This window comes from Seriola aureovittata, chromosome 10 (genome assembly GCF_021018895.1).
Source record: "Seriola aureovittata isolate HTS-2021-v1 ecotype China chromosome 10, ASM2101889v1, whole genome shotgun sequence".
Classification (NCBI taxonomy): Eukaryota; Metazoa; Chordata; class Actinopteri; order Carangiformes; family Carangidae; genus Seriola; species Seriola aureovittata.
The window spans coordinates 9134820-9162513 of NC_079373.1; the positions used below are offsets into that span (position 1 = coordinate 9134820).

The 27694-nt window shown below is 39.6% G+C and overlaps 3 protein-coding genes across 4 annotated transcripts; 2 read left to right on the forward strand and 1 right to left on the reverse strand.

Moving 5' to 3' along the window:
- Positions 1–4821: 4821 nt before the first annotated feature.
- Positions 4822–7501, reverse strand: golt1bb (golgi transport 1Bb). Its single transcript, XM_056387489.1, has 5 exons — positions 7240–7501; positions 6532–6623; positions 6253–6431; positions 6078–6159; positions 4822–5429 (listed from the first exon to the last, which is right to left on the reverse strand). The coding sequence occupies exons 1-5, from the start codon at positions 7262–7264 to the stop codon at positions 5391–5393; spliced, it is 417 nt and encodes a 138-aa protein (XP_056243464.1). The 5' UTR covers positions 7265–7501; the 3' UTR covers positions 4822–5390.
- Positions 7502–8074: 573 nt separating this feature from the next.
- On the forward strand, positions 8075–15364 carry slc35b4 (solute carrier family 35 member B4). The gene is made up of 10 exons (XM_056387290.1): positions 8075–8383; positions 9371–9484; positions 9581–9683; positions 9793–9842; positions 9979–10060; positions 10228–10288; positions 10814–10923; positions 11085–11160; positions 11257–11332; positions 12186–15364. Exons 1-10 carry the CDS (start codon positions 8307–8309, stop codon positions 12433–12435), a joined length of 999 nt encoding a protein of 332 aa, XP_056243265.1. The 5' UTR covers positions 8075–8306; the 3' UTR covers positions 12436–15364.
- Positions 15365–15592: 228 nt separating this feature from the next.
- Positions 15593–23937, forward strand: LOC130176289 (uncharacterized). Of its 2 annotated transcripts, XM_056387288.1 has the most exons (9): positions 15593–15822; positions 17565–18990; positions 19966–20080; positions 21070–21250; positions 21757–21771; positions 22277–22360; positions 22709–22779; positions 23014–23149; positions 23274–23937. In XM_056387288.1, the coding sequence occupies exons 1-9, from the start codon at positions 15742–15744 to the stop codon at positions 23295–23297; spliced, it is 2133 nt and encodes a 710-aa protein (XP_056243263.1). In that variant the 5' UTR covers positions 15593–15741; the 3' UTR covers positions 23298–23937. The 2 variants fall into 2 exon arrangements, with proteins under 2 accessions (XP_056243263.1, XP_056243264.1); XM_056387289.1 differs by lacking the exon at positions 21757–21771.
- Positions 23938–27694: the final 3757 nt, after the last annotated feature.

Genomic DNA, 27694 nt, shown 5'->3' on the forward strand with positions numbered 1-27694 from the left:
CATGTTGGTCCATGTTGATATGATTGCATCAGACCAGGCTACGTTTTTCCAGCTGTCCAGTGTTTGGGTGAGTCTGCGCCCACTGCAGCCTCAGATTTCTGTTCTTGGCTGACAGGAGTGGGACCTGATGTGGTCTTCTGGTGTTGTAGCTCATCCACCTCAAGGCTCAAGGTGTTGTTCATTCTGATGCTTTTCTTCTCACCACAGTTTGTAAAGAGTGGTTATCTGAGTTACTGTAGCCTTCCTGTCAGCTCCAACCAGTCTGGCAATTCTCCTCTGACCTCTCTCATCAACTGAGTTGCCGCTCACTGGATGTTTTTTGTTTTTCACACCATTCTGAGTGAAAACTCTAGAAACTGTTGTGTGAAAATCCCAGGAGATCAGCAGTTTCAGAAACATTCATTCGCCTGCACAGTGGAAGTTACTGAGATTTAGGGGGATCCTTGTGTTTTCGGTAGATTAGAATAAGCTCTTCATATCTACATAGAAAGGGGCTGTAGGGAACGCCTTTCTTGTGTTTACGATACATACAACCATCGTAGTTTCTTTTACACACTTCAGGGTGAGGGGAGGGATATTCACTTGGTTACGATCTGCAACCTCACCACCACTAAATAATACACACTGGACCTTTAATGTCCTTATATGGGAAGAGACGGTGATCATGATTAAAGCAGTGAAGGGTTTGATTCAACCGTTTCTCCAGTGATATGTAATCTCTGTCTTCACCTCTGAGCCAAAACGTGCATATGGTTTGCAGGAAAATGCCGATGTCAGTTATATTTAGGGAAAACACCATTATAGATTTCAGATATCCTGGCATTGGTTTAATAGGTATGATGGATGATTTTGCATTGTATGAGGGCATTTCTTGTACAAATGGAAAGGTTAAACACGATGCAAAATATAAGACTATAGGTTGATATTTCCTCTCCTAAACTTTCATCCCACTGTTGAGGGGTTTGACGTTTCCTGTCACTTTTATTGTAAACAAATGGAAAATATCCTGCAATACTTTATTGTACAAGATCTTTTGAATGACACAATTGTAAAAACCTCCAAACCTCCAGTCAGTAATTATCATATGACGAACATCTTTCAAAATTAAATAGTTGCTTCTTACATAAACACATGTACTATATTCAGCTTCATGTCGATCTAAAAAGCAGGATTAAACCCTCGACTCCTCTACATGTCAGCTGCTGACCTGTGTTTGATCCAGTCACAGCTGGGTCAAGCTGCCATTCCCAATAAAACTCACTGGGCCACCTCTTTCAATGAGCCCAGTGCGGACAGTGTGATGACATCCGACTGGTTGGTGTTTAGCCTGGTGTTAATCACTGTGTGGTGAGAATGACTTATTGTTGCTCCAAGCTGAAAGACTTTTTTCCCGATAATTGCTTAACAAGTTTTACCAATGTAAAAGGAAATCCCCTCCATGCTGAGCACATGCTGTAAGCTGCAAGCTGCTCATTAAGGAGGAGAAAATGTAAACACTTCCGTCCAGGAATACATTAAACATATGGTTCAGCATTTAACAGTAACAGCTCACAGGCAAGGCAAGTTTACTTCTATAGCACATTTAATTACAAGTACAACACAAACAGCAACTAGTAACATATAGAAAGTCATAATGAATACAAGAAAATGCAACAATATAAGAAAAAGGAGGAAGTTGTAGAAGTTTTCTTGGACAGCACTTCACAAATAGTTCAAATTCAGCTCTTGTTCATCAGGGTAATTTCGCAAAGTGCCTCCACCTGAGGTAGAAAATACATATAGAAAGATCTGGAAAATAAAATCTTATATCACAGATGAGGTTCAGGCACAGTGTCGGTGATGACTTTCAGGGGTTTTACCTTTTACCACAGCTCGCTGCAGAAGCTCCAGAAGGACGGATGAAGCCAAAGAAAACCCCAGTCCACCACTGCTCTGGTCTGGAGTCACTGCGGAGATGCAGAACAAAGACATTTGAAAAAGAAACATGAAATTGTCCTGGAAACCCAGATGTTGTCCTCAATAAACTGATCTAAAAAGGATTGGTAAATCATTAAGTAAGCATTGATAAAGTCATTACTTATAACTTATAAACCCTTTATGATGTCACTTATTAGAAAGTGATAGAGGCTTTTAAGAGTCAAATTTAATCCTGCTTGTCTGATGGTGAAACTGAAATTTAACATATTTTTTTTCAATATTTTAAATCATATTATAGCTGAAGCACATATTAGACCGACCTAAATGTACAGTGTCATCTTCCTCTCTGCTGGTGCGCTCCAACACTGAGCGGTGTCCCTCTGGAAAAGATCGACATACAACACTGTTTCCTCTGAATGTGACAAGACAAGCCAGTTCTTCACTGCTCTGAATGTGTTCTTACGTGCTCCTTTCAGGTATAGCATCGCCTGAGGAGTCCAGTTTCTCCGCTGAAAAATGACACAAACGATACAGGTTTATGTCACACTGATGTTTCTACACATTCATGATTAAATCCAAAGAAAAATTAGCTTTCACTAACCTGTGGCGCTGTCCAGCACTGGGTAACCAATGTCATCACAAACAACGTGACTATAAGAGACATTGTTGAACTCTGCAATCACATTCAGTTTCATTAAAAGTGGTGGGTGGACATTTCCTTACAAAATTATATTGTGATATTTTATGTATTTACTCAAAGGATCATTTAATATTATTACAGTTGTGTTTATGTCTTTTCACCCCAGCCTCCACTTAAGGGGACCAATAGGAGTTAAAGTTAAACAAATACATAAAAAAATGATTTCTGCCTTCAACATCATAGTGTGTTATAAACCATTTTTAAAAATGTTTTTATATAAATACTAAATGATGAAAAACACACACCTCACCACATTTTTAAAAATCTTAATCAACTTCACAAAACACACAAAAACACAGCAGGTGTTGCACTACACACAGTTACACCCACCCACCTTTCAGGAAAGCACATTATTAATAATAATACTTCCTGCTATATATAACAATATTCCAATTACCTTTGCATTATGATTATTTTTGGCACTGTCAGCTTCAACTGACATAAGAACATCTAATTATTAATTAAACATTTACATACTGCTTGTAAATGCTGAATAGTTGGAGTTAAAGTATTACCATTTAAACTCTCCTCGGTTAATTAAATGTAATTTAAAAATTGGCATATATTCATGCAAGTTTTCCAAAGGAAAAAGACATTTTATTGAATTAGAGAAGATTTTTTTCCCAAAATCTTACAAGAAAAAACACTAACAAAAACAACAACTACTAATAATAACAATAATGATAATAATGATAATGTAATTATGAGATTTAGTAATAGCTTACCGTTAATTGTATTTTCCCCTGCAGGCTGCAGTTTGTGTTTAAATGCTTGATTTGTGATTCGTCCTTGTCACTGCTCCTACATTATAAACAAAAAAGCAAACCACCTCATTATCAGCGTCAGTGATGAGGCTGATCGGTAGCTTAATGACATCACACATAATATTTCAATTGACGAGAGTGACAGGTGCTGTTAAAACTGTCACTGCTCATTAATCACAGACACAGGAGAGAGATCTAAACTTTTCAGACTCATGATCAGCAGCAGGAGAGTCTCCTAACCAGGTCACCACATGATGACGAGACTGGTGAGGTTTTATGAATGAAGCTGATGTGATGACAGCTTGTATGTGGGTGTAGACACATGCAGGAGGCCTGAGGCTGAGGAATGTGTAAAAGCTGCAAATGTTGGTGAACTTGTTGATGATTTCTATAAAAAGCTGCACCTGTCATTACGTGTCATAAAGTAACCAGTGAACACTTTAAGATACAGCCCACACTTATCATAAGACAATGGGCCTGTTAACGCCTCCTACTTACAGCAAGAGCAAGACACCTGGATAAAAAGATTTCAGACTTAACCATCAATGAGTAATGCAGTTCCAGCACTGAAGGGTTTAGACTGGCTGTTCAGTGGGAACCTAACACTAGTGGTGTTTTGCAGAAATACTGTAGGTGTGTTGGATCAGCAGTTGAATAGAAAAGCTGCTGAGGCAGAAAAACCATCAAAACTGTGTTTGAAAAGAGACGTTATGTGAAAAAACTACATCACTGAAATTAAAATGCCAGACGCTGTTCTGTTTGACTTCACAACATCAGAGCAAAGAAATGACTTGATTGAAAAGAAGAGAATGGACGTTTCCAGTTTTCCTGGCAGGCAAGTTTTAAACAAATCCCTGATTTAACCCAAATATCTGAACCAGTCGTTAGGATTTTAGAGCGGTGACATGAATTGTAAAGCTGTGTGTGCACACATTCGCTGTGCTGCAAATTCAATATAAAATGACCATAACGAGAAGTAAAACAACAGCTTTGATTGTGTTTCGTTATAGTTTGTTTTGTGTCTCTTTGTGGTTGTTTAGTCTATTTGTAATAATTTAGTGTCTTGTAGGTGTTTTGCATCTCTTTGTAGCTGGTCTGTCTCTTTCAGTGACATTTTCCAGGTGCGTTGGCCCCTTCATTCACTTATTGTTGTAAATGTACAGTGAAACAGAAGAAGACCATGAAGAACAATGGAGTAACAAATGGATATTTCATTGGAAATATGAAACAAATGAAACTCTCAAGTATTGTTTTTAAACACTGGGCACAGCGCTGGGAAACAGAAAGTTTGTGAAATAAATACATACCTTTGTTCAAACTGTTTAATTAAAGGGTAGAAAGGGGAAAACAGTCGCACATTAATTACAGCCCACTGGAATTAATTATCCTAGGTGACATATTCAAAACTTCAATCCCTGCAGCAAAAATATACAACAAATGTATAAAAGACACACTTTATTTCAAGTATGCACGTACAAAAGTTACAGTAAAACATCTCCATGACAAGCTTCTTAAACCTTTTCCACAACACAACAGTTCAGGTTTCTTTGCCTAAGTAACATTTAGCTCAACCTTCTTTATTTTGATGTACAAAATTCCAGTAACACTTCATAGAGGAACTCAAAGATGCTCTCAGTGACTGTTGAGGCACACAATCTGAAGGAGTGGAGGCTATAAAAGGTCCCTGCCACCCCGAGGAGTTGATCCAGTGGTCCCAAATTATTAGTCCATAAATATCAGACTGGAATGATACAAAAGAAGGAGACCTGCTTCCAGCCTTTAAAATAAAAAAATCTCTTGGTAACTTTGTCCAGTGGCACTTACATACAAAACAATTTCCTTCTGACAGAGGAAACTTCATGTCAGTCAAATGTCCACAAATAAACTTGTGTCTTATGTGCAGATGTTTGGGTTCACAGTTCTGGAGTGGCAATGACCAAAATGTACAGTAACTATAAGAAGCTATGATAAATACTGAAACTCTCCTCCAATACAAAAACAGCCCACTCTTATACCATAGTGTTGCTCTCGCCAATTTTGTCCACCAGCTGAAAATGAGAAAGAAAAGAATCCAGGGTTATTTATGAGCTGAAAGTTTTACAACTTATACAGAGCCACATAAAAAATATTCAATGCAAGGTTCAAAGCTCAGAGGAAAATATCTGTGAGGAGTGAAAATAGAAATGTTATGCAGACCTCTGTATGCATTAATTTTCTGATCGATATTGTATCTGTGTCTTCACTACAAACACTTCTGACTACGATCATTCAAGCATCTTTTTAGGAGAAAATTAACTACAAATTTCTCAGCGCCATATTTGTAAAATGTTTAGTGTGCTGAATACAGTACAGTAAATACAGTGCACCGTATACACCAGAGAACTGATCCCGAATACTGACTGTCTTTATGAACCTATGAAGGCCTCACAGACAACATCCCATGAGGCTGAGTTCAGTACAACAGAGACACTGTTCTTTCGTGACACAAGAGGGAGACTGTCAGAGCTCACATTTCAGTAAAAGCCTTTGCATCATATTTTACACCCAGTTTTTCTAAAGTCCTTTAACTGCTTTCACACACTTTAGAAGTGGCTAAATATTATTAGTGATGAATTATCCATCTCAAACATGTTTTACGTCTAATAATTTAAATGCATGTTCAGTTTGCACGGTTTAATGGTCGACATGATACTTACAGTGCTGATCCCTGGTAAACTGAGCAAAGACCCGAGCACAGGTACTCGTCTGATGAAGCCGACTGCCACTGGGAAGAATCCCCTGTTAAAGAGAATGAGGTGAGACCAAAATCAATTCACATTTTTTTCAAGGATCTGATGACAAAGTGCTTGTGTTCCTTCTGTTTTAGCTAACCTGAATAAGAGGAAGAAACCGTAGATCTCCAGAACGACTCCAATGATCGGCCAGCCAATCAAAACCACAAAAACTCCCCCCAGGAAGAAACTGGTGGCTTTTACTTTGTGTTTCTGGAAGAAAAATCTGAACGTACGCTCCAGGCCGATGACAAAGGACAGACCGGAGACAAACAGAATCTGTATGACAAGCACAGACACAAAACATCACAAGTCTGACATCTTTCAGAGGATAAAAGGGACATTTTTCAAAGTGCGGTGACATCACTGATCAACTCACATTTCCAATGGCGAGTAGTGCTTTATCGAAAAACAGCATCATTCCAAAAAAGAGGAAAAACACGCCGAACCCTGTCAGCCCCATCCCAATTTCTGTATATTTTAAGAGACAAAGGAGATGTTAGTATGTGCACGGGTTATATCACACATCGTCATACACTATTACTGGAATAATGTTTTAATATCCATGGAGAAACTGACTCTAATGAGGTAAAACAAACAGCACAACAAAGGTATTCAAAATATCAATTACACTACTGTGTGCAAAATATGGAGTGCAAAATCAGTCGTTGTCCAACTTAACAAGGAAATAACTATAAGGACATAAGGATGTCTTCAAATTGCTTAATTTGTCCAACAAACAGTCCGAAATAAAAATTAAAAAAAGACATTCAATTTACAATAAAATAAAATAAAAAAACAAGCAGAAAATCTTCACATTTGAAAAACTGAAACCAAAAGATGAAGTTGTTTAAATAAAATACTGGCCTACACAACAAATAATGAAGAAAAATGTAACATAAAATATAAAAATATTACCACTTTATTTTAAATACTTTGCAATGACGTATTGATGCGTGACGTAACGTTGCTCTCGGCCAATAGTGTTTGAGCTTTCAGCTTCACACGTTCAGCTGAACCGGCCTCTACACAGAAACGGTAATGTTACAAAGACAAAGAACAGCAAGGAAACACAAGCTGGACTTACTTTGTGAATCCGTGAGTGAGATCATTTTGGCGGGAGCAGGAGAGTTTAATAAAATCACACGATGCTCGTAACGAATCAGACCCGCTGCTTTTGATGTTGGCGCTAACCAAACTGTTGATACTACAGCAGCGGTGAAGGCAAAGCTAGCGGCTTGTTACGCCACGTCCTCCCGAGCCACGTAAACACGTATTTCACCAAAGATCGTCTATGGAACCGAGTTTGGTCTACAATTTACGCCTAATCAAACACAAACTGTCTTTCTACTGGCCTGACACTCCTATTGTTTTCTACGTTTATCATACAGCTTTAGATACATGTTGTTTTGATGGTTAAAATGTTATAGGCAGGGCGTTGAGCCTGTCACACCACCATATGCATCACCATGTGTTATTAAAATTCCATAGTAAATTACTTCCTGAGGCCTCTGGCATGTTTATGTCCGTGTTAATCCAGATCCAAGTATGAGTGAATGGAGCGTTTCTTTTTGACAGAAAACTCTGTTGTGAAATAATTTATTGGTGTGGTGCAAAAACAGCAGTGAGTGCTTTGGAGGTGCTGCCCAGAATGAGCAGTGTAGAGCCATTTAACTGCTCTATCTGCCTCTGTGAGGTATCCGGTAAATCGGGCAGAGTGAGCGCTCTTCAACTTTTTAAGACTTTAAGATTTACGCATGCACTTTCGAACGTCTGTGCGTCACAATTGCGCAGTGATTACGTTGGAAACTCGTTAATTTAGGCAATTTGTTCGTTTTTTTTCTTAGATATTACACTAACATTTAGTAATACTAATATATGTAATTTATTCGTAATGTTGTTTTAGATACGGAGAACGTTAAGGACACTGCGTACCCTTTTCCGTGATGTCACAGATGAACTACAACTCCCATCAGCGCTGGGAGTAAGGAAGAGCGCAATCTAAGATTCAGACGTGTTCAACTGAAACAGGAGTTTGTGTCGAAGAAAAGAGACCTTCTCTAAACTCAAACCACTGCTCCTTTGCAAATATGTATCGATCAGAAACATAGAGTGAAACATTTTCTGCAGAGTTTTTTTCAGCTGTAAATCATCATGGGGACAGTTTTTGCCATTTTTCTTGTTTTTGTCGGATGTTGTAGCAATGTGGTGTCTCTGGAGCTGCTTGTAAGGTCAGTGACAAACTTCATAATGTTAATGTGCTAGGTCCACGTTACTGCATAAAAGTTCTCACAGCTGTTACATCATTTTGTTTTGACGTCCCTCTGCAGCAGCATGTGTTACTGTATCTTAGTACCAAGTGTAGTTACTGTGGTTTGATGCATTAGCATGTTTTCAGATGTGGAAAGTGATAGTTTTAGGGCTAATGTAGCTCTTATTAAGTAGCTCGGTAGCTCACATATTTGTTTTGTTTTTGTTTTAGTGATGTTCATGAAGTGTTCTCCTGAAGTGACTGTGTGAAGGCAAAAGTTACAGACAAGCCACAGTTATCACACAACACAAACAAGGAGGAGGCATTAAAGTGTGTTTAAAAGCCATTTTCCTCCTAATGCTTTGTGTTGAGGTTTCCCTGATGAAACAAAATAGAGCAGAGGATAAGTTATCCTAAAGGTCATTCTTGTTCCCAAAGTGCTCAATATACATAGAAAAATAATAAGTTGGCATATATAGTATGTGTATACATATAGAGCTGTAATGATTACTCAATCAAAAGTAAATTACCCTGCAGCTGTTCTGATAATTGATCTTTTTTTTTTTTTTTTAAAGCAAAAATGCCAAAAATAATCTGGTTCCTTCTTCTACTGTGTGAAAATTTGCTAATTTTCTCAGTGTTATGTCAGTGTTAATTGAACATATTTTTGTTTTGGACACACACAAGTAATCTGATGATGTCATTAAGACAATGCGCTGGTCATTTTTCACTGTTTTCTTACATTTTATAGACCAATTGAGTAATCAAATAATTGAGAAATTAATCCGTAAATTGATCAATAATGAAAATAATACATACACACTGAAATAAAATAAAACAAAATAGAAGTAAAAAGTATGATAAAAGTTGTGATTTACAATATTTAAAAATACCACAGATAAGAGAATAAATAAACATGAACATATTGTCAGTAGTCATCTGTTTTTATCTTCATGCCTCTCTTAAGAGAGTTTCCAGGATGCGGCAACATCGTCACCTTCGCTCAGTTTGTATTCATCGCATTAGAGGGATTCATCTTTGAAACAAACTTTGGGAGGAAGAAACCAGCAATCCCTATCAGGTAATGAAAACACTCAACTCACTGATGGAGCCTAAATTTCCTGATGCAGAATAGAACAGACACTAAAACAAACCCCCTTGTGCCTCTTTTTCCCAGTAACTATGTGATCATGGTGACGATGTTCTTCACAGTCAGTGTGATCAACAATTACGCTCTCAACTTCAACATCGCCATGCCGCTGCACATGATCTTCAGATCGGTACGACTTCCTACTTTTCACCTTCACTTTCAAATGTTTCCTGTTGTCAAACAACCTCCACCCATCCCCTCCATCTCCATGGTTTAACCTGCTGCTTGTGTCTTTGCAGGGATCACTAATCGCTAACATGATCCTGGGAATAATCATCCTGAAGAAAAGGTATCTCTGCCTCCTCTGACAGCTCAAAACATCTCCGTCTAACAAACATTTCATCCCTTTTCTAGTCTGCACCATCACAGTACGTCCACGTGCAGAATTAATACAGTTGTTTGTATCCCACCTTCTCTCTCGGCAGGTACTCAGCCAGTAAATATCTGTCTATAGCTTTAGTGTCAGCTGGTATCTTCATCTGCACCATCATGTCTGCCAAACAAGTGGTGAGTCTTCTGCAGAACAAGTCACATTTTCCACACATTGTTGCTGGTCGTTATGCAACAATATAATCCTTCAGTTCAAGACAATTTTCTCTCTGAACATACACAGTCTTGACCTTGATATATAATGTTTTTTATGCTTTTTGTCATTTGTCGTTTTGTCTCTGCAGAATGTGGCAAATGATGGATCAGAAGAACAAGGATTTTATACTTTCATGCATTGGCTTATGGGTGAGTTTCCAGTCCCACACTCTTTGTTCTAGGGCTGCAACCTTGATTATTTTCATTATCTATTGAAGGGTCGATGTGTATTGTTGTTTTTGATAACCCAGTTAATCGCTCAGTCAGTAAATTTCCAGAAAATGTTGAAAATGTCCATCATAACTTACCAGATTTTGGATTTAATGTGTCATAAAAGAGAGAAAATTCAATGAATGTGCACAATATAGATGCTGGTACCAGTGAATGCTTGGTATTTGTCTTGATAAATCATAAATCAGAATATTTCTATCATTTGGTTGAGTCGATTGACCAATTGTTCCAGCTCTCAGTCACACCTGGCCGAGGTACAACAGTTGAAAGTTAGTCTTTTGGCAACGCAGTTACATTTACATAAATGAAAATGAAATTTGAATAAATACCGTAGATCTCTTTGATAGATGGATAAAGTAGATTTAATACTAAGAATCAGCAACATAAACAGCACGTTGTAAAATTAAAGCTTTTTTGTTTTTCTTGTTCATTTGTGTTTTGTAGGTATCGCCATGTTGACCTTTGCTCTGCTGATGTCTGCGAGGATGGGCATTTTCCAGGAGATGCTGTACAAGACTTATGGAAAACACTCCAAAGAGGCTCTCTTCTATAATGTGAGTTTTCTTCTGAACAAAACATTCAAACTACCGCAGAGAAATTCAAGCTTCATTTGAGCTTCTGTCTTGGGAATAACTGTTCGGTCACATGTTTTACATTCCTCTAATTTAAGCTGATGAATGTAAATAATGTTTTTCATCTCTCGTGTCTTTCTCAGCACTGCCTGCCTCTGCCGGGCTTCCTGCTTTTCTCCACAGACATCTACAAACACTGTGTCCTCTTCAGTCAGAGCAGTGAGTTACATCGACTCACTCAAGGAACTTTGTGGGTTTATGTTCTCGACCTTGTGTCTTTGCTCACTGATGTGAATAAATATCTTTTCTTTTCAGCTCCTGTAGTCGTTCCTGTGGTTGGAGTCACCATGCCGATAATGTGGCTTTACCTGCTGATCAACATCATCACACAGTATCCTGCACAAAAAAGTCTGATATTACCTGCTCATATTTATTTGTCTACAGTAACACTTATTAGTCTATTGCAGTGGTTCTTAATGTCCACAAAGGGTCACAAGATGATTAAGAGAAAAGAAGAAAACATTATTTTTAATGACTTGTTCCTATCTTTTCTTTCCTCTGATGAAACACTTGATAGTTTTTCCTCCTTGTGCCTTTTAAAGGGGGGAGCAAGTAGACACAGTGTTTCAATGTAAGGAGTCACATTAAGATGGGTCAGCAAATTTCATTAGTGTTTTTAAGCACCAATTGAAGTGTGTCTGAAGGATCAAGTTGTTCTGGAAGGTTTTGAAGGAAACATTTAGTCACAGTTAGTCTAAATCCTTAGTCATCTAAATCAGGACAGTTTGCAAATTTTAGCCTTTACAGTGTTTTAAAGTTCTTGTACAGCTGAGTCTGTTAAGACAACATTAACCACCAATACACAGAAAGGATATGTAGTTAATTAAGCGTGTGTAAGTTGTTAGGTAGAAAAAAAAAACTTCCTCATACTAAGGAAAAATACTAAACCACTAAGAACATTTTACTTATCTCACATGACACCTCGACTGAGTCACAAGCCAAAACAAGCTTGAGAACATATTGCTGCTCTAGTGTATATACAGTCATGAAATGTTCTTTTGTTTATGATATAGACTGTACAGCATTTTACATATGTGTTTTCTGTTAATAAACTGGTTCATACACTACAAACACACACACACACACAAACCATCACAATAATACATGAAGAAATCAACATACTTGTAAATATGCCACTAACAAAGTAATAATGAGTGTTGTTAGACTTTAACCAGTTTCTTCAGGTACGTGTGCATCCGTGGTGTTTTCATTCTGACCACAGAGTGCGCCTCGCTGACCGTCACTCTGGTAGTGACGCTGAGAAAGTTCCTCAGCCTCATCTTCTCCATCCTTTACTTCCAAAACCCCTTCACTACCTGGCACTGGGTGGGCACGGCTGTGGTCTTCCTGGGCACTCTGCTGTACACGGAGGTGTGGAGCAGCGTTCGGACAGCTCTGCGTGGACCTGTCGTCAAGGACAAGAAGGCAGAGTGAAGAAGAGGGGACTGTACAAACAGCCACTTTGTTGGACTTAGAGATTGTTTTTGGTCGACCACCCTGCAGCAGCGATTTTTATAAAGCTATATCATTTTGATTTCATCCTTGATGACACATCATCGGTTATAGTGAACCCCTCACACACAAACACAACAGGTTAAAGGATGGTGCTGGCGATGTTCTGTATTTTTGTTATTGTCAACAATGTGATTACATGAAAAGACCAAAAGCAACAATGTGTTAGTCCACCTCTCAATACCTACTGACTCCTCTTCTGTCTGCGTTACTCAGCTCCAAGCCCCTTGGTTCCTGCTGAAGATGTACAGTATCTCACAAAAGTGAGTACACCCCTCACATTTTTGCAAATATTTCATTATATCTTTTCATGGGGCAACACTATAGAAATGAAACTTTGATACAACTTAAAGTAGTGAGTGTACAGCAGTATAGATTTACTGTCCTCTGAAAATAACTCAACACACAGCCATTAATGTCTAAACAGCTGGCAACACAAGTGAGTACACCTCACAGTGAACATGTTCAAATTGTGCCCAAATTGTCAATATTTTGTGTGACCACCATTATTATCTAGCACTGCCTTAACCCTCCTGGGCATGTAATTTACCAGAGCTGCACAGGTTGGTACTGGCATCCTCTTCCACTCCTCCATGATGACATCATGGCGCTGGTGGATGTTAGACACCATGCGCTCCTCCACCTTCCGCCTGAGGATGCCCCACAGGTGCTCAATTGGGTTTAGGTCTGGAGACATTCTTGGCCAGTCCATCACCTTTACCTTCAGCTTCCTCAGCAAGGCAGTTGTCATCTTGGAGGTGTGTTTGGGGTCGTTATCATGTTGGAAAACTGGACATGCAGACCGCTTTGATGCAGTGTGTGGCGTATGGTCTGAGCACTGACAGGCTGACCCCCCCCACTTCCTCAACCTCTGCAGCAATGCAGGCAGCACTCATTCGTCTATTTTTTTAAGCCAGCCTCTGGATATGACGCTGAACACAAGGACTCAACTTCTTTGGTCGACCCTGGTGAGGCCTGTTCCGAGTGGAACCTGTCCTGGAAAACCGCTGTATGATCTTGGCCACCATGCTGTAGCTCTGTTTCAGCATGTTAGCAATCTTCTTAAAGCCTAGGCCATCTTTATGAAGAGCAACAATTCCATTTTTCAGATCCTCAGAGAGTTCTTTGCCATGAGGCGCCATGTTGAATATCCAGTGACCAGTATGAGAGAGAAAACACCAAATTTAACTGCCCTGCTCCCTATTCACACCTGAAACCTTGTAACACTAACGAGTCACATGACACCAGGGAGGAACAACGACACAATTAGGCACAATTTGAACATGTTCACTGTGAGGTGTACTCACTTGTGTTGCCAGCTGTTCAGACATTAATGGCTGTGTGTTGAGTTATTTTCAGAGGACAGTAAATCTACACTGCTATACAAGCTGTACACTCACTACTTTAAGTTATATCAAAGTTTCATTTCCATAGTGTTGTCCCATGAAATATTATAATAAAATATTTGCAAAAATGTGAGGGGTGCACTCACTTTTGTGAGATACTGTACATCATTAAAGCAGCTGTAATCAACATTTTTATATTGGTAATGGCTCACGTGACAACTTGTTACTGAGAGAGGTGCTTGTAGTGATGAAATTACTGCAGTTCTTCTCAGCTCCATGGAGCATTTTAGCATCAGACCCAGATAGCTCCCTGAGGAGTTGGTGGAGACCAAAAATGGAGATAAAAGAAGAGTGAATGTTGTCGTTTTATTAATCAGGAAACACACCAGAAACACGACTCCGAGTCAGTGATGATCTTGTTCTCTGTCTGCTGGATGGGTAAACAAGCTAAATCAAGTTAAATGATTATGAGATGTGATCATGATCATCAGTAGTTATTTTTAGATGTGATTTATCATATAAATCAGTTTTCTAAAGCAAAAATCCCAAACGTTTGATTTTTAAGTTCTCAAATGGGAGAATATGCAGTTTGTTTGTGCGTTGGTTTTTTGTTTTGCGATTTTTTTTTGTTTTGTTTTTGTTTTTGTCTGACATTATACTACATTAATTATTTTTAGGTTTTTGACTGTCAGTTGGACAAAACAAGACATTTGATGACACTGTTTTGTGCTCCAGGATATCGTGACGAGCATTCTTCCCTTTTTTCTTCATGTTTTATAGATCAGTTGAACATAGAATTGAGAAAATAATAGGCAAAATATTGTACAGCTGGGCACTGTAGTTTTAAGCAAACCGTACTCAAACAGGAGTAAATTGTTAATTAGTTAAGGACTGTTTTCAGCTGCAGATTAATACACGGTGCTTAAGTGAGTGTTTAGCAGCAGGACTGTGTATGTGGGATTGACTCAGAATAAACTTCAGAGCCCGTGTTCGTTGTAGTGAAGAGAGGTAGTGCAGCTGTGGCTCACTCGTGTTTTAATAACAACGCAGGTGTATGGCTCAGAGGAAAAATATCAGGTTATTGTTAGGATCAATTCGTTGGTGGTTTTCGTCTTTTCATGTGACAGAATATCACCAGTTATCTTTTAATATTAGTACCTCATTAGCAGTTTACATGTAAAATCATGTTGTGACTTTTTTTGTCTGTGATGTTTGATTATTTATTTGATAAAAGTGACAGCTAATTCACTCCATATTTACATTCATGCTGATCAGTAGGATTACACTGAACACTATAATGTGAATGGACTAAATACATTAATGTAGAAGAAGCAGCTGGAATCAGGATTATTACATCAGATACAGACTGTTAGAAATATAGAGGGATAATTTATGGAGTTCATGTATTTTATTTTTCATGTGTCCTTGTCATATTGTCTCAGGTGCACTGGAACAGCATTTGGAAATGTGGAAACATACACAGTTTAATAAATCTTCACACTCCCCGCCCACTGAAATTAAAATAACAACATAGCAGCAAATAGAGATTATTCCGTTTCCATGGCTGCAAAGTCAAAAGATAAAGTGTTTGAAAATGTATGGATTTTTTTTAAAGATAGCTTTTTATTATTTTTATGTTGGGACACAATGTTCTCTTACGTTTCATTGAGTTTATGAGCCAGTCGACCAATCCGGAGAGGCGTTGTTGAGCTCCGCCCAATAGCAGCTGCTGTTGTTGTCGCTCCGCGGTGGGAGGGGCAGGTTGTAGCAGCTGTTTGGAGTTTGCCTGAGAGCAAGGATCCACCACGTTACGTTGTGGATTAAATATTTGCGGTCAGTCGTGATAGTGAAAGTGAGCGTGCAGCTGCAGCCGCGGGTGTGGATGGGGGGAAACAGCCCGAGTCACCTCTCCTATGAAGATGATGGTGAAGGTGGAAGAGTTACTTTTGTGAAGGGCATTCGGGTGAGTGAAAGCTCTGGGAAAAAACTTGATTTGGATTGGGAGTAACTCAAGGGTCATGCACACAGTTTCTTCACAGCTACATCTATTGACATGCTGTCGCTGCAGAGTGCATGAGTGTCTGTTTTTAAATTAAGTTCTCCATTTGTGCGATACTCATAAAACACGAGTACACGCATGTCTAATCACTGCACGGTCAGTGGCTCAACAATAGAAACATGGTTGGACCATTTTGGAAAGGGTTAGTGTTCCAGTAAATGATAAAAACACAACGTAACAAACAACAAATCAAGGCACAAACTTCAGATAATCCAAGTAAAAATAAACGTAAAGCAATATAAAATGGGGGGGCAAAAAGGCTTTTATATAAACACAACACAAATTGGGTAGCAACTTTTTATTATATAGAAAATTTTAATATTTTCATTCTGTTATGTTTCTTGCTACACACTGAAAAATGAGACCAAATTTCATAAATCTTCCCTGGGTAATTATTTGTCCTTAATTGCGATTAGAAATTAAAAAGCACTCCTGTTTCATTAATTTATTAAACAAAATCAGTCAAAGAAACAAAAGAACATTCACAAAAATATCTGCTTCATTTTTACACTTCCAACAGTAAATAGTAGTAGTTTGTACTTTTTTCACTGCAACCCTGGCCACCCTGACACCCCCCACCATGTTTGCCACAGATCCTCTTCCATGTTTGAGTTAAGATTATTCTTAAATATTCACAGTTATCGAACAGAGTGTTTGCCATAAGTTTATTAAAAACCGAGGCTGAATGTGCACTGCAAGGTAAGTTAAAGGATTAGGTAAATAGTTTGTTTAAAAAAACAAACAAATGCTTTGGAGAGAAAATAAACCATTCTTCTTTTGAAAAAAATAAATAAATAAAAAGAATATGTCACGAATAAAAAGCAATTTAGTTTTTAAAGATTGTTTAAGATGAATGTAGAGGAGTAAAAAGTACAATATGTCTCTCAGAACTGTAGTGGAATATAAAGTAGCATAAAATAAAGCAAAAGTACCTCAAATTCAGACAAAAGTACTTGACTAAATGTAACTTTCCACCTCTGATGTTGTGTAAGTGCTGCAATGCTCAGAAAGAGTCATCCTTTAGAAGAGAATACAATGATTCAAATAAGTCAAAGAGGAGCAAATAAACAATTGTATAACTTTATTTTTGAAGAAATATGACTCCAAATAAATACCTACAAAAAGAAATGAAGAAAGCAATGACAGGACAAACTTAACTTGTTTACCAGACACAACATTTTTCGTAGTCTCCGAAAATAATGTTCCCAAAATAAAAAGGTGACTGTTCTTCATCCCTTTTGATTACAGTCATGACTCTGGTCACCTGAAAGGTAGCTCTTTAAATTTCACAACAGTAAGTCAGAAGAATGAGTATGAGAGATACTGAACCAAAGTTTCAGAGGCTAAAATATGAGGATCCTGAAATGTTTTTGCACAGATGGAATCAGGAGACTCAGAGCTTTCAAACATTGTTTAATCTGGCACATAACAAAAGACACCTGAAGCGGAGCTAACAAGGCGAAAGCGTCCCACTGACGGGACAGTGCATTTTGAGGTGTGGACAGGCAGACAGTCTGCTGTCAGACGTGACTGAGAGACCAGGTACACCTGTCAGAAAACCACATGAGAATTAGAAGAACTGCTGATGAGTCCAGCAGGTGGAGCTCACAACAATAAATGTTTCTGTTTCTTCTCGTTTTCTCCAGCTGTCGGACAAAGTCATCAAACGGATGAGACAGCCCTCGCAGGTCGTCCGTCCTCAGCCCTCACAGAATGGAGGTCCTCCTTCACACTCCCCTGAAAACCAAACACCCGCTCCAGTCCCCGCCCCCTCTGTCGAACACCTGTTACCTCTCCTGACGCCTCCTCCTGATCCATTCATCCTGCCTCCACCCCCTTCTCCTCAGGAGGCCCCATCTACACCTCCATCAGTGCAACCTGCGCCTCCTCCTGTAAAACTGGTCCCCCCTCCTCCTGTGAAGTTTCACTCCCTTCCTCCGACCTCTGTTGAGCCTGAAGCATCTCCTCCATCACCACCTCCTCCTGCAGTGGAGCCAGTAGTCCTGCCTTCCCCTGAACCCTTCGTCCTTCCTCCACCTGCAGAGCCATGCCCAGCAGCTGCAGCCCCATGTGAACCCATGAAACCGGCACCTCCACCTCCTGAACCTGCTGCTGCAGCCCCATCTGAACCTGTGAAACTGGCACCTCCACCTCCTGAACCTGCTGCTGCAGCCCCATCTGAACCTGTGAAACTGGCACCTCCACCTGCTGCTGCAGCTCCATCTGAACCCATGAAACCGGCACCTCCACCTCCTGAACCTGCTGCTGCAGCCCCATCTGAACCTGTGAAACTGGCACCTCCACCTGCTGCTGCAGCCCCATGTGAACCCATGAAACCGGCACCTCCACCTCCTGAACCTGCTGCTGCAGCCCCATCTGAACCTGTGAAACTGGCACCTCCACCTCCTGAACCTGCTTCTGCAGCTCCATCTGAACCCATGAAACCAGCACCTCCACCTGCTGCTGCAGCCCCATCTGAACCCATGAAACCAGCACCTCCACCTCCTGAACTTGCTTCTGCAGCTCCATCTGAACCCATGAAACCAGCACCTCCACCCACCTATGTTGAAGCTATCATCCCTGCAGTCCCACCAGTGGAAGTGGTTCAACCTCCACCTACTGTTGAACCTCCACCAGTTGAACCAATAATCCCACCCTATCCTGAGGATTCAGCTCCAGTTGAAGCTGTAGTTTCGCCTCCTCAAGTGGAGCCTGTAGTCCCACCTGCTCCAGTTGAAGAGGTGCCTCCAGCTGCGCCTCCAGCTGTTGATTCGCCACCTCCATGTGAACTGGTTCCACCTCCTCCAGAGCCAGTGACAGCTCCCTCTCCTGCCCCAGAGCTCACGTTTGAAGAGCCCTGCCCACCTTGTCACTGTGTGGAGCTGGCCGTCGTACCCGCTGATGATCCTGTAAGTGAACCCTTCGTAGAGCCTGTAGCACCGCCTCCATCTGCTCCTTCTCCTTCTGATCCATCTCCAGCTCCTGAAGAGTTCACCCTCACCCTGCTTCTGCCCCCTGTTGTTGAGGATGAAGTGCTCGCTGTCGCCTCAGTGCCCCCACCTGCTGCAGCAGGTAAGTTACGTCTCAATAGCCACAGAAGTGCTTGCTTGTGTGGCATATTCGTGGTAGTTGACATGGTGCTCAAGTGCGTGTGGAAGTTCATCAGAGCTCGCTGAAACACACTTGATTAATGAGGACAAGATGTCACTCGCTGGAACAAATAAGTAAGATCGAGCACACGGTTTCCATATAGTTACAATCAGAGGAGATCCTGAGTGGAGAAATACAATTGATAAAGCAGTTACATCTAGAAGCACGCAGGTCTACTGTACATGACGGAGACATAACAGGATATTATTTTGATGGTTTCTGTCTGAAGAAATTTTAAGGATGGAATATTTTCCTCAAAGTCTTTTAATAAAAGGATCAAATATTTATGTTGACAGCGTCAGACGTGATATTAATCCTCCGCAGTCTCACTGAGAAATGTTAATATTCCTTCATAACAAACTGTGGAGATTCTGACAGAACTTGTTAACGTTTGGACATGAACGTCTTAAACTTCCTCATGTCTGTTGATAAATGTCTGTCCTAAAACCAGCAACCAACAACAGCTGGACTGGTGTGGTGCACTAGACCATAGGGGATTGTGGGATACACTTAGCTCTGAAAGTGCTGCCATGCAGTCTGAGGGAAAGTATGAATCAAGTGTTGGTGAAGTGAACTGTGTGTTGGTGCTTCTCTGGTCTCCTTCCTGCCATTGCAGGAACAAGAAGGCTCTTTTTGTTTTTTTCCTAAAAACCAAGATATACATGTTTCTGGTGGCAATGTCACAACTGATACCAGAGTTTTAAGGCTTGTTTCAATACTCTGATGTGACATTTCAACCACTGTGTCAGGATTTGATCTGAAGAGCAAAAATCAAGTTTGCTGCTTCATTTCATAGTTTGAAACTGTTCTCATCGTTTATGGCTTGTAGAACAGTTTGAAATAAATCAACAACCTCATGTTTTTTTTCCCCGTCAAATTTCTTGTGTTCACAAACAGCCTTGCCCATCTCTCCTGAAGTGGTGGAGGAAGAGCTGAGGCAGAAGATCAAAGGCGAGATGCAGAGAAGTCTAGAGGAGGAGATCAACCTGAGGAGGCAGGAGCTGCAGCGACAGTAAGGCTTGTGTGTTTGAGGCTTGTGTCTTGTGTGTCCAATTATGTAAAATAACTTAATTCAACCCGAGCCATTTAGTGGCAAACATGTAAACACAAAAAAATAAATGAATAGTAAAATAGAACAAATTAAAAGTAAAATATAAAGAAATATTTGGGAAAATAATTCCACCACAAAGCCCATTTAGTAGCTTTTCTGGAGCTTTCAATCATATTATTACATGATGTTCATCAGCAGGTGGAGTTTGCACAGTTGTCATGGAAACACGGACGTTCAAATTTCCGTTATGTTCTGTGCTCTTGGAGGATTTCTTGCCATTATTTCCTTAAAAAACTAAGGTTCAAAGTTCATTTCTGACCTTGGAATCAGCAGATGAATAAACAGAAATCTCAACACAAAGTCCATTTAGTAGCTGTTCTGGAGCTTTTGATCGCATTACATAATCTGAATTGGCAGATGGAAGAAAAAAAATGCAAATACAAAATATGAATGATGATGAGTTGCAAAATTACATTACAAGCAATCACCAATTAACAAGGTGAAATATGAAGTATGAGTGGAAAATGAGAAACGACAATAATGAATTGTTGGGCTGCAACTAATGGTCATTTCTCATCATCAGTGACTCTGCTGAAAAACGTTCTCAGTTAATTGATTAATCATTGTAGTTGAATTGTAACAAAAGAGAAAAAGATGCTCATTTTAATTTCCCATAGCCCAAAGTAATGTTTTCAAATGTCCCATTTTGTCCAAACAACAGTCTCAAACCTAAAAATCTTCAGTTCACAATTGTACAAGACAAAATATTGACATTTGAAAATCTGGAACCAGCGAATTTGATGTTTTATTAACCTTTAGTTTGACACATATAGGCCTATATAAAGAAGATGATGTATTGTGGTTTAGTTGTCTCAGGTGATCATTTGAACTGTAATAGATTCACCTGTAGAAAATGTTTTAAAACGTGATGCGTGTGCACGTGTGTGAAGGCTGGAGGAGATGAGGGCTCAGGCTCAGGCAGAGGCCAAGGCGGCAGCCCAGGCTCAGGTGGACGAGCAGGTGAAGAAGACGCTGGAGGCGGAGAAGGCGGCGCACATGGAGAAGCTGACAGACGCCATCATGAAGGAGCGTATGAAGACGGAGGATGAGAAGCTCATGGTGCAGCTTTATGTAAGCAGAAACAGACATGTGTGACCTTTGTGGACAGTACTGTGCAAAAGGTTTAGTCACCAAAAGTAACGTGAGGATGATTTCAAAAGTAATACCATGTTTTTATTTATCAGATAACTAAGTCGAACCAGTTCTCCTCAGTCCACGTGTGCACAGTTCTTCAAGCTGTTTGACAGGTTGTCGTTCCAAGTATCTTGGAGGACTGACTCGGTTCTTCTGTCTCTTCATGCGATCCCGGACTGACTCGGTGATGTTGAGATCAGGGCTCTGTGGAGGCCAGACCATCTGCTGCAGGACTCCTTGTTCTTCTCGTCCCTGAAGACAGTTCTAGCTTTATGTCATGCTGCAGAATGAATTTGAGACCGATCAGACGCCTCCCTGATTGATCTTCTAAAGTTCCTAAAAGCCGTGCACAGTACTGTATGTGTCAGGATCTCTTGTAAACATGACAGCCTTTCCTCGTCTTACTGTTTCTTTCTCTTTGTTGCCCTGCTGTCTTGTTTCAGTGGATGGAGCTGAAGGTAAGACGGGAGAGAACTCCTACTTGCATGACTTAATCCTTCACTTTCATTCTGCTCTAACCAGCTGCTGCACCTCTGTTTGTCTGCTCGCTGTGTCTTCAGATAAGACAGAAAGTCATTGTGGAACTTGGGCATAACAGCCCACAGAATATTATTTTATTTATATTTTTATGTAACCTTTATTTAACCAGGCAAATAATCCCATTGAGGTTTGAAAACTCTTTTTAAAGGGAGACCTTTTTCAGACAGGACAACACAACATCAAGAATAAAACATCAGTCAAAACCAGGTGATACAATTGTTAGTATTAAGAAAACGAAAACAGAGACACTAAGTAAAGGAATCATGTTGCATAGAGTTTACAGTAGCCTTGAATTCAGTCGGGGATACCCAACTTTAATTTCCCTCTGCAGACGCTTCTGTATTATGAAATGATAAGAAATGTAATATTTGCTTGGATACATTGTTCTTCTGATGTTATGATGATTATTGTGAACTCACACAGGCTTATCAGTTGGAGGAGAAGGAGAAAGAGTTAAAGAAACGAGAAGTTCTCTACAAGAAACATGTTGCAAAACTTGAAACAAAGGTACGTGAAGCTTTTGATGCTTTTCCTTGTTTATTTCAAGCTGCATGAATCCATTTTTACCACTAAGGGGCACCATGACTAAACAAAGTCACAGTTATACACTGTTATTGGATTATCAAGCTGTTCAGGCAGGTTAGCAAAAAGTGTTTACTCTGACATTTAACCGAAACAAAGGGAAACGAGCTGTAAATGTCTGTATAAGTTACTCGCCTCATAACAATGTAGTAGTGCTTATGTGTACTGTGTACAAGACAGTAGTGTCTTGAATTATCATGAAAGATTTCCAGAGTCTGTTTCAGCAGTGATATTGTATCTGGATGCTCATGTGTGGTGTGTTTTCTTTGACAGTGTACCGAGTTTTACAAAGGGACTGCTGAGAGCTTCCAGAAGGGCAAAGAGGAGACTCACAACCGTTTTGCGTAGGTCATTTACATAAACACCTGGACTGTATCTGCAGATTTACTGCGGGATCAGTGCTTCACAAGCATTTTTTGAAACTTTTGTGTTGTGCTAAGTGAGGTCACAGAGTTCACTGACAAGCGGTGCGCGTTATACATGAGATCAGGTAGTTGTTTCAGTAATGTTTCACTAGTTTGGTTGGTGTGAACGTGACGCTTTGATATTTGCATGGCTGTGTTTTTGTGCTCTCTCAGGCGTGTCAGTATCCAGCCAGTGTGTGGAGACCTGCAGAGTCAGATTTTAAAATGCTACAAGGAGAACACAGGGAAGACTCTGTCCTGCTCCAGTATTGCCTCGGCCTACATGCATTGTGTGGACAACGCCAAGAAAGTACGACTCAACCTATAAAATGTTTTTCCTGCCCCTCCCACTGTCACATTTAACTTTTTTTATTCACTTTCTATTTACTTTACTATTCATCCTTGATTTGAACTGAATATCTCTTCGTCTACAGGATAAAGTGAGCACTGGAGGTTAATGTGGACCGCTTGATGAGGATGTCCGTACATCTGGCAGATTTACTGCTGCAGGGAAGAAAACAAACAGATGAGTTACATAGGACGGAGTTCACATGTATCTAGAAGAAGTGCCATATACCCTCACACTGACTTCTCTGATGCAGGCCAGTAATCTGCCCGGTACAGGTGTCACAAAAACACCCAGTTTAGCTTTAAGTAACACTTCATGTCTGCAACCTCTCGGGATCATCCTGAAACCAAATGTGCCAAAACTACAACAATAACAGGAAGATATTTTCAAGCATCTGTTTTTGTTAATTACGCACAACATAAAAAAGGAGACATAAGATTCAAGTTTGTCACAGATGGTTTTCATTTTGTCACCAGTTTGAGTCCAAGGAAGGTGTTTGTATGAGATATAAGCTGAACGTGAGCCTGGTTAATCAATATGTACGTGTGCCTTGACGTTAGGAAAGCTGATTATGAGATTGCAGATGGATGACAGAACTGCAGAGTGTCTTACTTGTTAAAGGTTATTGAACTGTACATAAATTATTTCAGGGAGTTTTCACCTTCAACGTATCTTCCTCAAAGTTTGGTGCATGCACAAACGCACACGAATCAATGGGTGTCAATAAATTCTTTTGTTCAATCACATAACGACTTTCTTATTTCACAGTTTGAGAAAATGAATGTGAGTGATTGTTACCCTCTGCTGCATTTATATTAAGTAGGGAAGTAAGGAATCCACAACTTAGTAGAAAGTCACTTTAAGAGGCTGAAATTTTAACTTGTTTTTTAACTGTAGGTTTGTTTTGATGCTGTTACTTTTGTACTTTCACACGTATGACTTTTACTGCAGGAGTCACATTTCTACGCTGTGATTTTTGCTACTTTTATCTTCCTTTTATTTTAGTACTTCCTCCACCACTGTCTATTCAGTCTGGGGACCACTGTGCAAATTACATATTTTGTTTATTTTTGAAGTGAAGTAAACACCTTTTTATAAAAGACAAACCATTCTTCAACCCCCTCTGGGACTTATTAAGGATATAAATTGAAAAAAAAATCAAAAGACATTTAATTCAAAGTGTATTTAGGCCTAAAATAAGTTTCCTGTGCCCAGGCTCCCAAAATGACCTTGATGTGCCGTCATTTATAAATGACTTCGTCCCATTGGGATATATATTTTTTAATGATTTCACACTGTAAAAAAAATGTTAATTAATGAACAATGACATAACTATTAATTTGATTTGATTTTTATTTCGGTCTATTAAAATATGATTTAAAAACAAACATGCAAAAGAAAGAAACGGTACTAATGAACCTCTGCTCCAAACATTAATGCACAAATGATGGTATACAATATTGACTGAAAAGGTGTAGAAACATCTGCCGTTATCACCAACAACTCAACGATCATTCATGTGAGGAAACACAGACCGAGTCTTCTCACGTGAGAAATGTCCCCTGCTGAGATGCCTCAGTCTGTCACTCATGGAACTAAACCAGCAGGTTTTTTGGTGTGAAGCACATGTGTGCATCACATTTCCTGCACTTCACTCCCCTCATTCCCCTCATGCCCTTCCTCACTGCCATCACTCACCTGGCTCTGTCTTCCTGATGCTCATCATTTCCGTCATTCCTTCACCGCTGCTGCTCTCGCTGTCCTCAGGAACAGACACAGCCTTTCACCTTGCCATAAAACTTACAAACATTAACCTAAACTGACCGATCTTGCTTACATAAAAACAATAGAAGGATAGATGGAGTCAATGTGGATATTTATATCCCTTAGTAGGACCATGTCAGTTATACTTGACATTGGAGAGGTTTTTTTTAAGTTTTTAGAAAGTGTTAGGAAACAGTTTGGGAAATCTAGGAATATTTTTTGTAAATTATTTTTGTATGTTTTACTTAAGATTGTGCAACTCATGCATGTGACTCAGCATGTGCTCTTGTCTCCCTCACTTCCTTTTATCAACAAATGTTATAAACATATTAAATAACCTTTGATTTCATTGGTTAGAGGGGATGTCGTCACATATTTTGGGGATAATGTCATTGGTTAAGAGTTTGTATGTTAATTTATAACAGTTCTCCTTATTTATAAATGACAAAGTCCCATAGAGTGTTAGTGCACTGTTACCTTTTATTTCAAAAATAGTAAAAAAAAAAAAATTTTAAAAACAAACAAACAGTAATTGTGGCATGTGCAAAGGTTTATGGATCCTACTAAGTGAAGCGTTACCACCCAAATACTTTTCTACATTTTGGTTTTGAAAATGGTCAGGAGGAAAGAAAAAAACACTTCTGAAAATTTCTGTAAATAAAAATACAAGTCTGTTGAAACAAACAGAATCTAATCTTGTCCATTCCTGCCCCTGAATTTTTTTTTTTGAAAACAGTGCAGTTAAATTTAGGACTCGTATGAGTGTTTGTCTCATGTGATTTTAGGTACACCATGTCCTACTTCATCTGAAGAGGAAGTGAGTGTTTGCATGTGTATGTGGTTGTGTGTGGCTGCACATAAATAGAGAAATGTGAATGGGAAACTCAAATTTTGGCAGTTTACATGTAAGAGATTAAAGAGTTGCCTGCTAGGTTGAGAAAGGAATAGATTGAGTATTGTTGCTGGTTCTGGTAGCTCATAAAGTTTTGACATTTTGGAGGTGAAGTTACATGTGTCTGTCTGAACATTTAGCCTTTTTATTTTCAGTCTTTCTGTATTAAGTTGAGTAGTTCTGTTGATTTGAACTGACAGCTCTTGAATTAGGTAGTTTGTCCAAGCGTAAATCTAACAGATTTTATTTATTTGAAACTAATTTGGTTTACATCCACACCTCATCTGCTCAGTGCAGATGCAAAGGAAAGTAAAACAGAAGTGAAGCTATTGTCTGCGAATCTGATGTCGAGTTCTTTCATTTGCCGCAGAGGAAGCAGTGGCCAAACTCTTCATCTGTGGCTTTTTGTGTTTATGCACAAGAGTGGTGTGTTAACTATTATGTAACTGCATTAGAGTGCACCCATGCCTTTTGAAAATAGCACTGATTCACAAGTATTTGTGCTTTTGTTTGATGGAAAAAACATGGAAAATGGTTCTTTGTTTCCTGTTTTCCCAACTTCTCAAGAAACGTAGTGTTTGTTGGTTGTTACGGGTTACAGCCAAGGCTACTGACTTTTCAATCGTGATCATTGGCTGACTGATGAATTGATTCATTCTTTGTTTCCGTTGCCCCCAAGTGGCCAAAAACAATTATTCCAGGTTTAATAATTTTTAAAATGCTCATATTTTGGCTCCTTTAATAAATTCTCCTCCGTGTCCTTCTCCTGCTCTTTTCTTGCTCCAGTGGCCCTCTCTCCTCTCTGCAGCTTATTCTCATGTCTGTGGTCATGGAGCAGATCACAGGTAGGATCATCTGACCCTCCAGATTATAGCCAGACACTCTCCATTTGTTCTGACTCTCACAGATTTCCTCTCCTCACACACCATGATGTTGAAGCGGCTCTGGGTGTCAGCCGGGGGCCTGTATGTCAGTCTGCTCCGAGTGGACCGGTGTCACCAGCAATGACTGGCTGCTGTCTGTCTGAGGATGCCTCCACCCCCACCTCTGGGCTCTCTCTGTAACTGCTAAGGGTGGAGTTAAGTTCATTTAGGAAGTTGTGCTGAGTCTGTCCTGGGCCTGCACTGGACTGAAGGTAAGCAGCCGCCAAGGATTTTATCTGGCAACAAGTCAGAACACATGACCTGAGGTCGGACGCCTCCACCTTGTCTTAATTTGTCTTACATTGAAAAATCGTAGCATCCTTACTCTCTTTGTAGTGCAGAGTGAGCAGAGGATGACATACCTGCAGTTCGGTTAGAGTGGATTTCTGACCCGAAAACCAGCATCAAAAGATTTCCTCCTTCTCCTTCAGTAAGAAATTGTTCAGAAGCAAAATCTGTAATTCTGTTCAGACGAAACAGACTTCAGTAACACATTCGTTGCATCTGACTCAGCATAATTTTGAATCAATACAACTTGACATTCAGCAGTCTCGCAGTCGTAGCAGCATTAATGAACTCTTTCTTCTGCTCGCACTATGCAAAGGTTACTGTATGCATCAAGCTGAACATACTTCCAGTAAAGGTTGACGACTTTAAAGGAACTGGCCTTTAAAGTTTTTACTGGAGGCATTTATGAAAATGTGAAACACTATTTAGATAAAAAAAAAAAAAAACAACACATGTAATGTAAGATGAGATTAGATGAGTATACTAACAAGATTTACAAAACTGTCAAACTAGTTTCCTCATACCAGAAAGAAACACAACAAGAATAAGAATAGAGAATAATATCAAGCCCCATAAGATAGACAACACAGTAATTAATTTAACTAATATTTAATGGACTGTTTGTATCAAAACCAAATA